This window comes from Phodopus roborovskii, unplaced genomic scaffold (assembly GCF_943737965.1).
Source record: "Phodopus roborovskii unplaced genomic scaffold, PHOROB, whole genome shotgun sequence".
Taxonomy (NCBI): domain Eukaryota; kingdom Metazoa; phylum Chordata; class Mammalia; order Rodentia; family Cricetidae; genus Phodopus; species Phodopus roborovskii.
Window position 1 is genome coordinate 1,665,376 of NW_026126622.1, and position 14,844 is coordinate 1,680,219.

General features: G+C 43.5%; 1 protein-coding gene across 1 annotated transcript in view; it reads right to left on the reverse strand.

Moving 5' to 3' along the window:
- Fan1 (FANCD2 and FANCI associated nuclease 1) overlaps positions 1-11,825 on the reverse strand; it is a 35,162-nt gene extending 23,337 nt beyond the window's left edge. The window contains 7 exon segments of the mRNA XM_051206453.1: positions 613-785; positions 787-847; positions 3,242-3,443; positions 6,308-6,448; positions 10,145-11,315; positions 11,317-11,567; positions 11,745-11,825. Of these exon segments, the coding sequence (XP_051062410.1) occupies positions 613-785; positions 787-847; positions 3,242-3,443; positions 6,308-6,448; positions 10,145-11,315; positions 11,317-11,343 (1,775 nt within the window). The 5' untranslated portion in view covers positions 11,344-11,567; positions 11,745-11,825.
- Positions 11,826-14,844: the final 3,019 nt, after the last annotated feature.

The window sequence follows — 14,844 nt, forward strand, 5'->3', positions numbered from 1 at the left end:
AGTCAAGAGCATAGGGCAAGGGGACTGTGATTACCAGGCCAGGCTAGGCTACTAGGCAAGAAAAAATCCTATCTAAAAACAAACAAAAAAGGCAATAAAATAAAATATTTCTTTCCTTAAGACCTATACGATTTTTTCAATCAAAGCCCACTGCTAATCAAGCCAAGATTCATAAAATCCACCAGGTGCTGTGTAAACCCCAAATTCTACCTCACCACATACATGACCCTCACCCACAGGCACAGGTTCTCCTGGGTCTGCCCTGAATGCTGTGACTGGGAAAACACATTCTGCCTCATTCATCCCAACACATCCACAAGGCAGGGTGGCCAAAATGCTGTGTCACAAAAGTGTTTCCTGCCACAGCTACTCGGGAACAGAACCCAGTGGAAACTTTTGAGCTATAACTCGACTTGGCAGCCTTAGTCTAAGTGCATGTCTGCATTCTTCCTGTAGTTGCAGAGAACACATGAGGATGATAAAATCCAAAAGTTTAAAATGACTGCGCATGCACTCCATATTTCTACATTAGCTAGCGAGAAAAAATAGCAAGACCTCTGATTAAATTTTAAAAATGCACACAGATATCATAATGACTTAGTGCGTCCTCACCTGATAAGGTCCTCTCTATCCCTGAAGATCTGGGTTTTCCGACTGACAGCATATTGAGGAAATTCCATTCGGCCCAGATTGACCAATAGCACAGTAGAAAGCTGACCTTGACCCCCACAAGCAGCTTCTTCATCTTCCATGGAGTCAGTCAATGAAAACAGCAGCAAGATCCGGGGAAAACACAGCCCTAGGGCCTTTACAGACCCGCAGTGACCGTCCAGCTAAGCCTTTAGCTCTAAGATACAACAATACAACAGTACAAAATCACCTCTCTGGCTTGTAAGCATTTGGGCATAGATTTTACAAACTATTTTCAGCTAAAACAAAGAGAACTGGTAGCCACTGTTCTAAACATGCAATACCCTCTGCTGTGTGACAATTGAGTGTTACTTAGCCTTTCTGGAGCTCAGAGCTCTGCTTAGGACATAGAGGAAAACAGTTGAATGTTTATCTCCAAACTGTTTTGTTACATGTGGTTTTTACTCAGTAATGGTGCTTCCTTCCCCAGAATAGACTATGTTTCTCTCTCTCTCCGCTTTGTTTGTTTGTTTGTTTTCCCCTGAGATAGAGTCTCTCTGTGAGACCCTGGCTGTTTCAGAACTTGCTCTGCCGACCAGACTGGCCTCGAACTCATCACAGATTCACCTGCTTCTGCCCCTGAGTGGTGGGAGTAAAGGTGAATGCCTCTACCACCTGGCTCTAGTGATTATTCATCTGAAGATCACCTGAAGCCTGGGAGCCCTGACACAGGTCTCAGCACCACAAACAGCAGCAGATCCCTTTTGTTGTGTGCTCACTCATCCTCTCATGCTTTCTACTGATTTTTAAAATGATGACACCCATTTCTTCTCTATTTGTGTGTGGGCACATATGTGCCATATATGTGTAGAGGTCAGAGAACAGTTGACAAAGTCAGCTTTCCTTCTATCATGTGGGTCCTGGGAATAAAGGTTAGGCTCTTGGCGGCAAGCGCTTTTAACTGCTGAGCCACTTCACCAGCCCCTATAATAAGCTTTTGAAAAATTAAAGGTAATTTGCTCCCAAAAAGAGAGGGGGCGGGCAGGGAAGGATGGAAGGGCAGAGGGACAGAGGGAAGGGGGGACAGAGGGAGGGAGGGAGGAAGGTAGAGTGAGAGGAAAGGAGGGAGGGAGGGAGGAAGGAAGGAAGGAAGGTGAGATGAAGTATTTAACCATCACTAACAGAAGCTCTTGGCAGCAGCAGCTAAGATGAAGTGCTACAGGCACACTCAAGGTATGGTGCTATTCCTGTTTGCAAAGCCATCTGGAAACACTCCAGGACACCTGCAGTGCATCTGGAGGTCTGAACTAAATTTAGGGCCACAGCACAGGGCTCCTTGGCCTCAACTCCTTGTTTGGGGTTGGAGGCTCTCCTGTGCATTTTGTAACACTGGCTTTCATTCACAAGACGCCATTAACACTGCCACTCCCCCAGTAGTGACCACCAGAAACTGTCATTAGCCAGATGCTCCTGAGGGGCAAAGTCACCCCCAGTTGAGCCCTAGCGAAGACTTCACACCTTCTCACCTAAAGTTTCTCAACAGAATGCAGCCCTTGATATCTAGGAGCACTGATATCCATCAGTGCCACTATGAGAGTCCCAAGGTACAAGAGCAGGCTCCAGGACGGCAGCAGCTGATTGAAAACTGCTCCACAGAGGCTGCCCAAAGCACCCACTCCTAAGTTGGGGTGCAGCTCTGGGCTGCAGGAAACTATGCAGGGTCTCTTAGATTAAGAAGGCATAAATTTCTGTGTCCTCAGTGGGGACCCATAGCCTGCCACCAGCCACAGGTAGAATGGTGGCAGATAATCTTCAAGGCTTTCAGTAAAAGTTAAATATCCCAGAAAGCGTTACCATTGTGCAACTTCAAATCCAATGTTGAAAATTGTTCACTTTCTTTCTCTTATTACACCTGGTAAGAATATAAATTCTGGTAATGAAAGCCAGTCATTTTAATGCACATCTACTTTATAAAACATGACATACAATATTTCTTTTAGTTTAAAAATAAAAGCAGACAAAAACAGTATTTTGAAAACGAATAACATACAAATGGGAGTCCTTTATGCAGAGACACATAAGTAATATACAAAATAAGCTTTGGAATAATTTGTCTTAGGCTAAAGAAGATATACTCTGATCTTATAGATTTCATGGTAAAAGAACTCCACAGGTTTTCATGACCTTCCCTAAATTAGCAGCTCAAACATTTCCTAAAGATTAGAGAAACCACCTAGAGCACTGGGTAAAACTTAAGGAAAAAAAAAAAGATGCATATAATCCTGGCTCATAGCACTCCAACAAAAAGCTTCGTAAATTTAAAATGTGACTGACAGCTGCCCTAAAGGCTATAAGACCAGCAGTCACAGCTATTTTTAGTTGTCTTAAATAATAAATTATGAATATGCACCAAAGATCTATGCCTTTGCTTTATTGTCTACTGGCTTTTCTTGCTTCTAGAAATTAGTAACCTTACAACAAAAATTTTGGATAAAGCACTGAGACAGCATAGTAAAGGGCTTCAGTTGTCGACTGCAATGCAACTGGCATGAGCAGCCACAGTCTGAAGTGGTATGCACACAGCATCTTCACTGATACAATGGCCACAGACCTTTTTAAAATCACTTCTCTGATTCCAGACTGAGGCTTGCTCCAGGTGCAGACTGAGCGCTGTCTGGCCAGTTTGAGAAGAGCATCTACCAGCTGCTGCTTCTGCCCAGCAGAACTCACCAAGTGGAAGGTTTTGGCCAGGGCTTTCAGCTCAGGAGCAGAAAGGAGTTCAAGTGCATCAGGGAGTTCTTGCAACTCAGACTCTGAAACAGTTAACAACAACCAGAAGTTAAAAGAGGTTTATGGAATTTACTATTGTCTAACATTATTTACTTGGGGAAGGAAGAGAATTAGCTAGATGAAAATAAAGTGAATTTTCTCTATAGAAACTGTAGTAACCAGCACTCAGAAGGTAGAGGCAGGCTGAGCTCTGTAAGTTTGAGGTCAGCCTGGTCTACAGAGCTAGTTCCAGGACAGGCTCCTCCTGTCTAGAAAAACAAAACAAAACAAAACAAAAAAAAAAGAAAGAAAGAAAGAAAGAAAGAAAGAAAGAAAGAAAGAAGCTATAGTAAGTTTTCCAAAACAAGCACAAGTTTGCCAGGAGTTCACCAAAACCTTTCCATTGAAGAGAAGACTACAGACAACAACCAGATGGTGGTGGTGGTGCACAATTTTAATCTGGGAGGCAGAGGCAGGCAGATTAGGCCCTGCAACTAGAACCAAAGAAATGCACCCTGACCCTGGAAACCAGTGCCAAAGAAACACAATTTGTCCCTGGAATCAGAGCCAAAAGGCTAAAAATGACCAGTGAAAGAAAAAGTTTGGCCCTGAAACCAAAACCAAATCTGACCCTAAGCCTGTGCAGAAAACCAACCAATCCCTAAGCAGGAGAACTAGTCTGAGCAGGGATTGAAATCTGACCAATCCCCACCCTGGAAATCTCCCTGGAAAAACTCTGCCCCTAAGAAGACCTATATAAGCCTCGTGTTTGTTCAGCTTGTGGCTGTTCGGCCGCCTGGCTCTCCTCTCTTGAATGAGGTTTGGGTGAGACCTTCTTTCCCCAGAGCAGAGATGACCCTGGGTAGAGCAGAGTGGAGCAGAGCTGTAACAATTTTTGCCAAGGAAACCTTCCCCTAGTGAGGCAAAGTTGTTACACTCTGCTCTTGGGTAGACAGGACTGGAAATGTAACAACTTCACTAGGGAAACACTCTCCTGTCAGAGCAGAGCTGGTACCCTGGGGAAGCCTTTCCTTGAAGCAAGGCTGTAAGCTGCTATGCTTACTGTGACCTGTGGTATTCCTTGGCTCCCGATTGCCACAACACTTTTCCATCCAAGCTGTAACACTTAGTATTCTGTGCCTCCTGAGTGCCAGAATGCTTGCCATCTGAGCTGTAACACTCAGTGTTCTTTGGCTCATGAGTGCCAGAATCCATCCCCATCCCATTTGAGCCCTTGAAATGCTTACACACAAAGTGACCAATCAGCTCTCCTCTACTTAGCCCTCTATTCCATGATGCAGAGTGGAAAGCTTTACATGGGCTCAGTCCTTTAGCATCCTGCTATGGTGAACTCGATCGACATCAAGCTGAATACACTGGGCTGAGTCAGACCCAGCCATGTGTCTTTAAGACATTCAGTTCCGGGCAGTGTCTTCTTCCTCCATTTGTATGTATTTACTAGGTGTACGGTTCTACAGCCCTGGGGACACTGCAGTGAGCAAAGTCCTTAACTACAATAATTACTCATGCCAGGCAGGAAAGGTTGGAATAAAGAAAAACTGCTAGGTGCTGGACAGATAGCTTAGCAGTTAAGAGTAGTTGCTGCTCTCCCAGAAGACTTGGAATCGGTTCCCAGGAGAATGGCCATCTAATTCAGCTGCAGGTGACATATCCCTCTGGCTTGGGCACCTGTACTCTCAAGCACACACCCACACACACATCTATCAGAAATAAAAATAAGCCTTTTTTTTTTTTTTTATGAAAAACAAAATTAAATGAGGCCAACAAAGCTTGGCAGGGTGGGTGGCTGCTTTACACAGGATAGTCAGTGGAGAATCTAATGTAATGAGGGATAGGTTTGTACAGTAAGGCAGTGAGTACTGTTCTATGTAGAAAAGACATTAAATTCAAGGTTATGAAATGAGAATGCATTCACCATGACAAAGACTACCAAGTGTGGCTGCAAGATGCAGAGAAACAACCATGAAGTGTCCATGGCCAGCCATCCAGGCGCTAGTTTTGGTAAGTTATATAAGTCCCCAGTGGCATGCCCTCAGTCAAACGTGTCAATCTATAGAATTTTCATTAGCTCTTCCAAGTCAGGAGGAGGCAAGAATCAGCTTCAACCAAGGAATGGAAAGCATGGCTGACCCTTCAAGCCAAGCGGCTACTTTGTAACTCCACCCCTTCCCCCAGCCTGTTCCACTTCTATCCTATCCAGCCACACCCTGGCAATCACCCAACACCATCTTTACCTACTGTTCCCACTACAAACTCTTTCCCCCAAAGCCATCTACTGTGATTGTTTATTTTGTCAAAAGTGTCCACAACTTGAACTTGGCTGCACACCCCTCAGTGTCCCTATGAATCTTTCCATCCAGTACTGTACAGGACAACCCAGGGTACCCTTAAGAGAAGACAGATTCTCTAGTGTTCACACAGCTCTAATTAAACTCAAATTCTCTAGGCAATCAACATACAGGGGTGCGATATGTGGACATGGTGGGGTAGATATTTTTAGAGGAATACTTATTTCATCCCAGCTGGCTTGGTTTTGTCAGAGATGAGAAACTTGAGCAAGGTGAGTCAATATCTTGTCAGAAGACAAGAGCTCAAGAGAAATGTCCTCTTCTATGGTTCATCCCATCTCCAGGAGACTACATTTGCACCAGGAAAACAATGGCAGTTGGCCTATCACTGTTCTAGTAGCCTTCACTCAACCCGACAGTCTTAAGTCACACGACAACATGTTGCCCTAAACTAACAGCTTCTAGATATTTTTCCTAAAGCAATCACTATTTAACAAACACTAACAGGGAGATGGCACCACACGAACATACTCATAGAAATCCCATTGACAGCAATTCTGAAGTTCCATTTTCCTCTTAGCTCCTCCCTCTAACCATACCTGTCTGGAGAAAGCCCGAGTCCTCTAATTCTTCAACCACAGGGGTTAAGTCTGAGGCAATCTCTTCATATTCCAGTTTACTCATCTTAATCCAAGTTAATTTACGTTGAAAGAGCCTTACATACAACTTCTGACCACTAGCTGCAATAAAGTTCAAAAAAACAGCAAAAAACATTAACTTTCTTCTCAAAATCATTTACAGACTCCATTTAGTTTTAGACATGAGGCAAATATATATTATTAGAAATATACACATTTTTACTTTATGTGTGATAATGGCATTTCATGGTATAAACCATTAAAAATCTAACATGTCAATGAATACTGGCCATATTAAAACTTCTAAAATCAAATCCCCCTACTTTTTTTAGGGGGGGGGGTTCAGACAGGGTTTCTCTGTGTAGCTTTGGAGGCTGTCCTGGAACTTGTTCTTGTAGACTAGGCTGGTCTCAAACTCAGAGATCTGCCTGCCTTTGCCTCCCAAGTGCTGGGATTAAAGGTATATGCCACCACAGCCAGGCTACTCCTCAGAGAAGCCCTTCCCAGAATTACAGTCATTTTGTTCTCTGCTTTTAGTTTAACACATGTGCCTGCTGAAGTCATTTTGGAAGAGAGAACTTCAATTGAGAGAATGCCCCCACCATACTGGCCAGTAGGCAAGCCTGTGCTGCATTTCCTGAACTGATGGTTGATGACTAACATGGAAAGGCCCAGCTCTGTGGGCAGTGCTTTTAAGAAAGCAGGCTGAACAAGTCATAAGAACAAGACACTAAGCAGCACTCCTTCATGGCCTCTGCATCAGCTCCTGCCTCCAGGTTCCTATCCCATTTGTATTACTGCCCTTGAGAGGACCAAGCAGATGCCCTAACAGGATGCACAGTCTTCTCTCATAGATCAGGGTTCAATTTCAGTTTTCTGAGGGTGCCATGGACAATGTACAATCAATCTCCAACACCCACGACAGCAAGGACAGGGAAGTCTGTTACATGCAGTACCAGGTCTGAATCACCATCAACAGATAACAAGGACAAAGCCTGGGACTTGTCCAGGCCTGTCCAGAAATGTAACTATAGTCTTGACCTGCCCCTAACTAGCCCTAGCCAATTAGGACACACAAATAAGACTGTCATTTGCTTAAGCCAATTGTAGATAAAATGACCTAACTGCCTTAGGAACTCCCCTTGGCTATGCTTCAAAGGAGTCTGCCTGCTCCTCTTGTGGCCACTGGCATCGTGCCTGTGTGGAAGGGATGGCCTGAGCATGCTGGAAAAACGTTCTTGCTTGTGGGACTTCTCCAGGACCTTAGCACTATGACCTCCCTCACTGATGGACTGTGATGTGGAAGTGTAAGCTGAAATAAACCTTTTTTTTCCCCAAGTTCCTTTGCTCATGGTATTTTATCATAGCAACAGAAACTGAAAGGATGAAAATACAGCCTAACTCTCTTAATGACCGATAAAAGTTAGGAATTAAGAAAAAGTCAATCAGCATGTATTTAAAAATCACCTTAGCTACATGCAAAGCTTAAGAAAAAGAAAAAACACATGAAATAGCTTGGTCACGATGACTGGTTTCTGGAAATTATTATTATTCATAGTCACCTAGTTTCTGAAGACTGTTGTTATCCACAACAACAGTCTGGGAACTGTTATGGGTCATCCTGTCCACAAAGAAAATTAATAACTAAAAGATGGGACTCATAGCAAGAAGGGAGAAACAGAGAAAACAAGAGCTTCTGCCAATGATATAGGTAACTCCCTGACTGGAAAGTACATTCTCCCAGCCACTCAAGGACAAGGTTCTTGAGAAAGGAAAAACCCCTAACCTTGCAGGTGTGCTAAATTTCTGTAACCTAGGAAATCTTACTAACCATCCAAGTTTTGAACTATCCCATGGCCTTGCTTTTAGGCCTAATGAAAATATGAAAATAACAGGCTAGCTTTGAAACTGGCCTTGTTAGCTTTGATGTAAATCCTATAAAAGCTATCTCAATTCTGCACTAGAGGTCCTCAGTCCTCTACTCCTGTGTATGACTGTGGACCCCAGTGCACTTGAAATAAAAATTCCTCATGCTATTTGCATCGAGACTGCTTCTCGTTGAGTGATCTGGGGTGTTGCATTTTCTGAGTTGGAGCGTGAAGAACCATGCTCTGTAGGTCTTTCAAAACCTTAACTAAGACAATATACATTATTCAACTTTTGATTAAAAGAAATCTGAGTTTCCTCCCCCAAAATACCTTGTTTTGATCTATGCAAACCTACTTAATTAACCTATTTAATACCTCCTCAATACCTAGATACCTCTAAATTTCTGCTAACTACAAAGGGATATAATTACATTTCTTGAAATTTCAACATTTCTTTCCTTTACAGAAGCAGAAGCAATTAGCAGCAGCAATTTTCACCTAAGATATATTGTACATGGCCAGGCATGATGTCAGATACCTGTGATCCCAGCACTCCAGAGGTGGAAGCATGAAGATCAAAGTCATCTTCAACTACAGAGATTGCCCAGAGCTACACAAGAACCTCCCTCAGAAAGACATTTTAATGGATAAATCAACAGCAAAAAACAAAAACATGTTGTATATGATTCTTCATAGAGAGCAACACAGAAGAATCTGTTCCTATTTCTTTTGTTTGTTTGGTTTGGTTTGGTTTTTTTGAGATGGGGTTTCTCTGTGTAGCCCTGGCTGTCCTGGAGCAGAGATCCTCCTGCCTCTGCATCCCAAGTGCTGGGATTAAAGTCATACATCCCTACTGCCCGGCTCAAACTGTTCCTACTTGTAGGTTTTGGAAAAGCAGCGTCACCAACTACAGTCGGAATCCAACCAGAGAATTTCTACCACTCTGGAAAAGGAGTGTCTGTTAGTCATCACATCCATCTTCTGGTGAGAAGCACACAAACAGTCAGAAGCCACAGACATATTTAACTGTGCACACAGAGCTATTTGCATATTCAAAAATAACGCCACCATGTCACCTGGTGGATTTTCTTAAATTTTCAATGTCTCCACAGGGCCACACTTCATTAGAAGTCAGCATGGACACCAAAGCAGCTCTTCTTACCTAAACTCTGGAGCCTCCATGGCTTGGGACTAACAGTGACAGCCACACAAGGGTGGAGCTACCGCTGGCTGCCAAGGATTTAAGCAACAAACTGATCTTTTTATTTACCAATTTAAGCTTGCATTTTCCCATTTCTTCCACACCCCAACTTTACTTACCACTGTAACAACTTCTCTGGGGAAACCCTCCACCAGTGTAGCCCCTTACAACCACCCCCACCTGAGGATTTTATTGTCCTTGAAGACACTGGATGCTAAACAGAAACCATTGTCAATGGGAAAGTTGGTCATGGAACAAAAACATTGTTATACTTCTGTGTACTGGTTCTGTAGCTTTCTTTTGTTTGTTTTTAAATCTGGACACTGGTCATCTCTTGACCACCACCAAAAAAGATATAAGAAATAAGATAGCATGAGCCATACAGACCTTTAACCCCAGCACTTAGGAGCCAGAGGCAGGCAGATCTGAGTTCAAGGCCAGACTGATCTACAATGCAAATTCCAGGACAACCAGGGTTACACAGAGAAACCCTGTCTCAAAAAAACCAAGGGGAGAAGAAAGCTACTGCCGTTGTAATTGAAGTACTGCTTGCACAGGAGACATCACCAGGCACAACAACTTGTTTTGATTGGGCCCATCCTTGACACAGACCTTGCAAGAGGCCCCACAATGCCCCACAGGGACTCCTTGTGGTCATTACACTACTGCCCCTTACATCACACACAAATGAGATAAAGAAGACCTGGAAAGCAAACAGGCTGAAGATACCTGACAGCTGGTAAAATTTAGTTATAATCCCCTTCTCCTGGTCATCGAAGAGCTTCATGTCCTCTTCATTCTCAAGGATGGCATGGAGCACCAGCAAGAAGCTCCTTAGGTAGTATGGGTGGCTCAATGGGGGCTGAGCTGCCTCCCTGGGAACATCACAACTGGATCCCTGCTCCAGAAGGCTGCAAGCAATTTGTCTCTTTAAGGCACTCCCACCTTCCCCAAGCTCTTGGCTGTTGTTCCCTGTAGGGGTATCTTTGGGACTGGTGGATTCTACCTCCTCCCCAGACATTGGCATTAGACCCTCAGTATCAACAGTCTGTTGAGCAGCCCCCCCACCCAGCCCTCTGGCATCTTCTTGCTTTAAAAGACTGTCTTCCAGAGCAGACTTTATGTTATTTGAAAGAGTTAAACCTAATGAAAACAATGTGGCAGCATGATCTGAAGATGCCCGGGTGAGGGCTGACTCCCTACAGGAAGCTTCTTGGCTTTCATCTTCTGCTATTTGACTGCTCTTTACCTTGGGTTCAGAAGCATCCTCTTCCTTTAGAGATGCACAAGAAAAAATATTTTCCTTTTGAGAACAGTTCAAAATCTCATCTTTGTCCTCCATGTCTGAACAGTTATCAACCAGGTTGGTGCCAGCTGTGGACGGAGAACTCCATGGACAATGACTGGCTAGTCCCTCCTTCTTATCCAGTAATTTTTTAACTTTTATGTATTTTCTTGACAGTTTAGACGACAGACTTCCCAGAGACATAATTTCCACACTCTGATTTTGAAGCTCATTTTGATTTTTGCACACCGAAGCACCTTTAAAATAGGGACTGGTCTGCTGCTGTGTGCCCAGTTTTGAACATTGCACAGGGATTAAAGTTATCTTTGGTGGTGACAACTTCTGAGGTGCTATGTCTTCTAAAGCAATACTGGGTAAGTCTGACCTTGGCACAGTCGGGTTCCTTAAGCCAGCCTGCACTGGCTCAGCCTCAGCAATGTCACCATTGTTAGTACAGGACTCATCAAGATGCCGAATTAGGTCGTACCTAGGGACCATTTTATGACAAATTGAACATGCAAGTTTAGCAGGTGGTGCACTGTTAAAATAAGAAATAATCGAATGAGATCGGCTTTTTGTAGTTTTGCTGGCTGATAAGCTTCTACGGGGTCTTTTTTTGGTCAGGTGATTTCCCTTGTGACATCACAACTACCAGAAAGAGTGAACGACCCAAGAAGAAAATTCGGGTAATCTCAGGTGAAGGACCGAAATGTTTTACTTTTACTCCCTTGGCTTGAATTAATAAAATGTGCTGGCTACCACCTCATCAGATAAAACAGTGGCATCCCGGGTTTATTTTTACTCTCCTCTTGAACTAATGCAGAGTGAAATAGAATTTGGTGTCGGTATTCGTTCAGTTTCTCCTCCCTACAAAATAAACGAATGAGTTAAAAATATGTTTACGCATTAACAGGTTCGGGGGACAACTGAAACGTGGAATGGCAACTTCTGGAATGAGAACCCTCAGCTTGACACAGATCGGGGCTGTCCTGCAGTTCCGCGCAGGCTGTGTCCCTTGCCTTACAAGGACCGAGCTTCACTTACTTCCAGGCCCTTTCTAGAACCATTCTTCTTAAAAAGAGGACGCTGACTCTCTCAGAATCTTGAAGTCACTGCAGTGGAACCCGGCACAGCTGCGCACAAGGCGGCACAGAAGCGGCAGGCCGCCCCAGCGTCACGCTGCAGGCAATCCCAGCCGATCTCCGCGACTGCACTCCAAGGCTCGACAAGTGGAGGCCAGAGCGATCGAGCTGAGGGACAAGGAACAGCGAATGCTCCCCTACGGTTTGCTAGATGAAATATAATGTGTGTGTACGTATGAATATGGCTATAGGGGGTGTGTGTGTGTGTGTGTGTGTGTGTGTGTGTGTGTGTGTGTGTGTGTGTGTGTGTGTGTGTGTGTGTGTGTGTGTGTATGTGTGTGTGTGTGTCCAGAGCAATCAAGCTGAGGGACAGCGAATGCTCCCCTAGCAAGGCTAGATGAAATATGATATACCTATGTATGTGTACATATGTGGCTATAGGTTTTGTGTGTCTGTGTGTGTGTGTGTTCATAAACTAAGGTAGCACAACACTAATTAACCCTTTGTGGGTGATAAACTGGGGGGGCTATTGTAATTCCTTTTTGTTTTGTTTTTTGTTTGTTTGTTTTGGTTTTGGGTTTTTTTTTTTTTTTTTTTTTTTTTTTTTTTGGGTTTTTTTTTTGGCAAGACAGGGTTTCTCTTCTTTTTTTTTTTTTTTTTTGGCAAGACAGGGTTTCTCTTTGTAGCACTGGAACTCACTCTGTAGACCAGGCTGGACTTGAACTCAGATATCTCCTGACTCTGCTTCCCAAGTGCTGGGATTAAAGGTGTTTGCCACCATGCCTAACATTCCTAACACAGCTGAAAATTAATTCAAGGAGATATAGATAAAAATATGTTAACCATAATAAACATATTAAAATTAATTTGACTTAATGGGGAAAAAGGGAACAGAGAAAGTCAGAAAAAAAAGAGAAAATAAATAACAAAACCAAATAATGACATTAAATGGTCATTGATTCATATAATCAAAAAGTAGTATTAATCACATTTGACTTAAAATGTAGTTACTATGTGTCACATACAAGAGCCTGGTGTAGCAATTTGAATTTTGAAAAATCATGTGAATTTTAAATCCACAAAAATACAAACCCCTAGGATTGCATAATATTCAAATCACTACTAAAAGTCACACCTTAAGGTATAGAGAGACCAGAGGATTACTCAAAAGCATTTATTCACAGGAAAAGGATATACCAATAAATCTATTTTGAATAAAACTTCGGGAAAAGTTGCTGGGTGTGGTGGTACTCAGCTTTAAGCCAGCAATTGGGAGGCAGAGGGAGCTAGAGCTGAGTTGGAGGCCAGCCTGGTCTCCATAGGCTTCCTGGAGCTGCAGTTTGGCCCTGTCTCAAAAACAAACACAAACTTGGGGAAAACTTTTAATGTCATATTTGTGATGTTATACTCAAAAAATGTCCCCCAAACTCATGTGTTAAAACTATTTGGCCAACAGGGAAATGCCTCAGCAGGTAAGACCTGGTAACCTGAATTAGAACCCCAGAATCCATATGGTAGGAAAGAATGAACCTGAAAGCTGTCCTTTTACCTCCAGACCTGTGTGACATCCTGAGGACAGAGCCCTAAGAGAGTGGATACAAGTAGCACCATTGTAGAAAGAATTTGGGCATAGGGACTATGCTCAGAGGTTAACAACATGCTGCTCTGGCAGAAGACCTGGGTTCAGTTCGAAGCAACTATATTGGGTGTCTCACAACTATCTGCAGCTCCTGTCCCAGGGAGCCAATGTGCATGTGTACATACAGGCACTCACACGTCAAGGCTTGGGGGAGGAGCCCTGCCCTTCTACCTAACCACCAAAGGACAAAGGAACAGAATTCCATTTTGATGCCAATGTCTCCCTCACCAGACATCACTTTGTCTGAACTGTTATGAACTAAATTATTTGTAAAGCACCCAAATTTAGTTCATTTTAGCTGCACATGCACACTCAGAGACCTACCCAACCTAGTTCTGTCCAATTACAGCCATGTTCAGCATTAATAAAGGACTCTAAACAGATCTTCACCATTGGGTTTGTTCTCTGTAGATGAAAAAGAACCTTTCTGGTCATTCTTAATCTTAAGTCTCATTCTCCATCCACCTGGATTAAGGCTGGTGAATCATGACATTATCAGTGAAAGGCATTTTTCTGAGTGGGGAGGTCTCAGCAATAGACACCTGGTGACCCCAGGGGACTCTGAAGATAGCCAGTCTGTATTCCAAGCTGTACTGAACCTGTTGCTTCTGGCTTCCCTGCTAGATCATATACCTGCCCTCTATATATCTTACTATGTTAGCCTGTGCTAACCCTTTGTCCAGGTATTAAGATTTTCCAAAGGGGAAAGGTAAACTACATACATGAAAGCGCTGTTTTGTGAAATAACAGACACAATAGTGGGAGAAGAAAATCAAGACCTCAAAGGACTATGTAGACAGCTGGTTGTGCAGAATGTGATTGGCTCTGGGTGCTTCTCATAACAGAGGACATGGTACATCAGTGCGATCAGCTGGTTAGCACTAATGCAGGCAGGGGACTGGGAAGCTCATACCTCTTTCACACCCAGAGAAATCTAGACAGGCTTTCTATTTGGTTTTTGTTGTTGGGGGGGCGGGGTGTGGTCTAACCTGGCCTCCAAATCACTTTTTAGCTAAGGAAAACCTTGAATTTCTGATCCTCCAGCCCCCCCATCTCCTGAGTGTCAAGTCTCATGTAGTTCCCATCAAGCAGAGGCAGGTCTCTGCTGGCTACTTAAGTATTTATTTTTGTCGACTTAACACAAGCCAAGGTCATCTGGGGTAAAACAAAATGAAACAGGACTGGCCTGTAGGGAAGTCTGTGGGGGCACTTCCTGGATTAGTGATTGATGAAGGACCCAGCCAAGTACAGATGGTGCAACCCCTGAGTAAGTGGTTCTGGATTGTGTAAGAAAGCAAGCTGAAGAAGGCACAGAGAACAAGGCAGTACATAATGTTTCTCCATGGTCTTTGCTCCGCTTCCTGTCTTCAAGTTCTTGTCCTGTGTTCCTTCAGTGACAGTGACAGTGTAAGTCCTTTCCTTC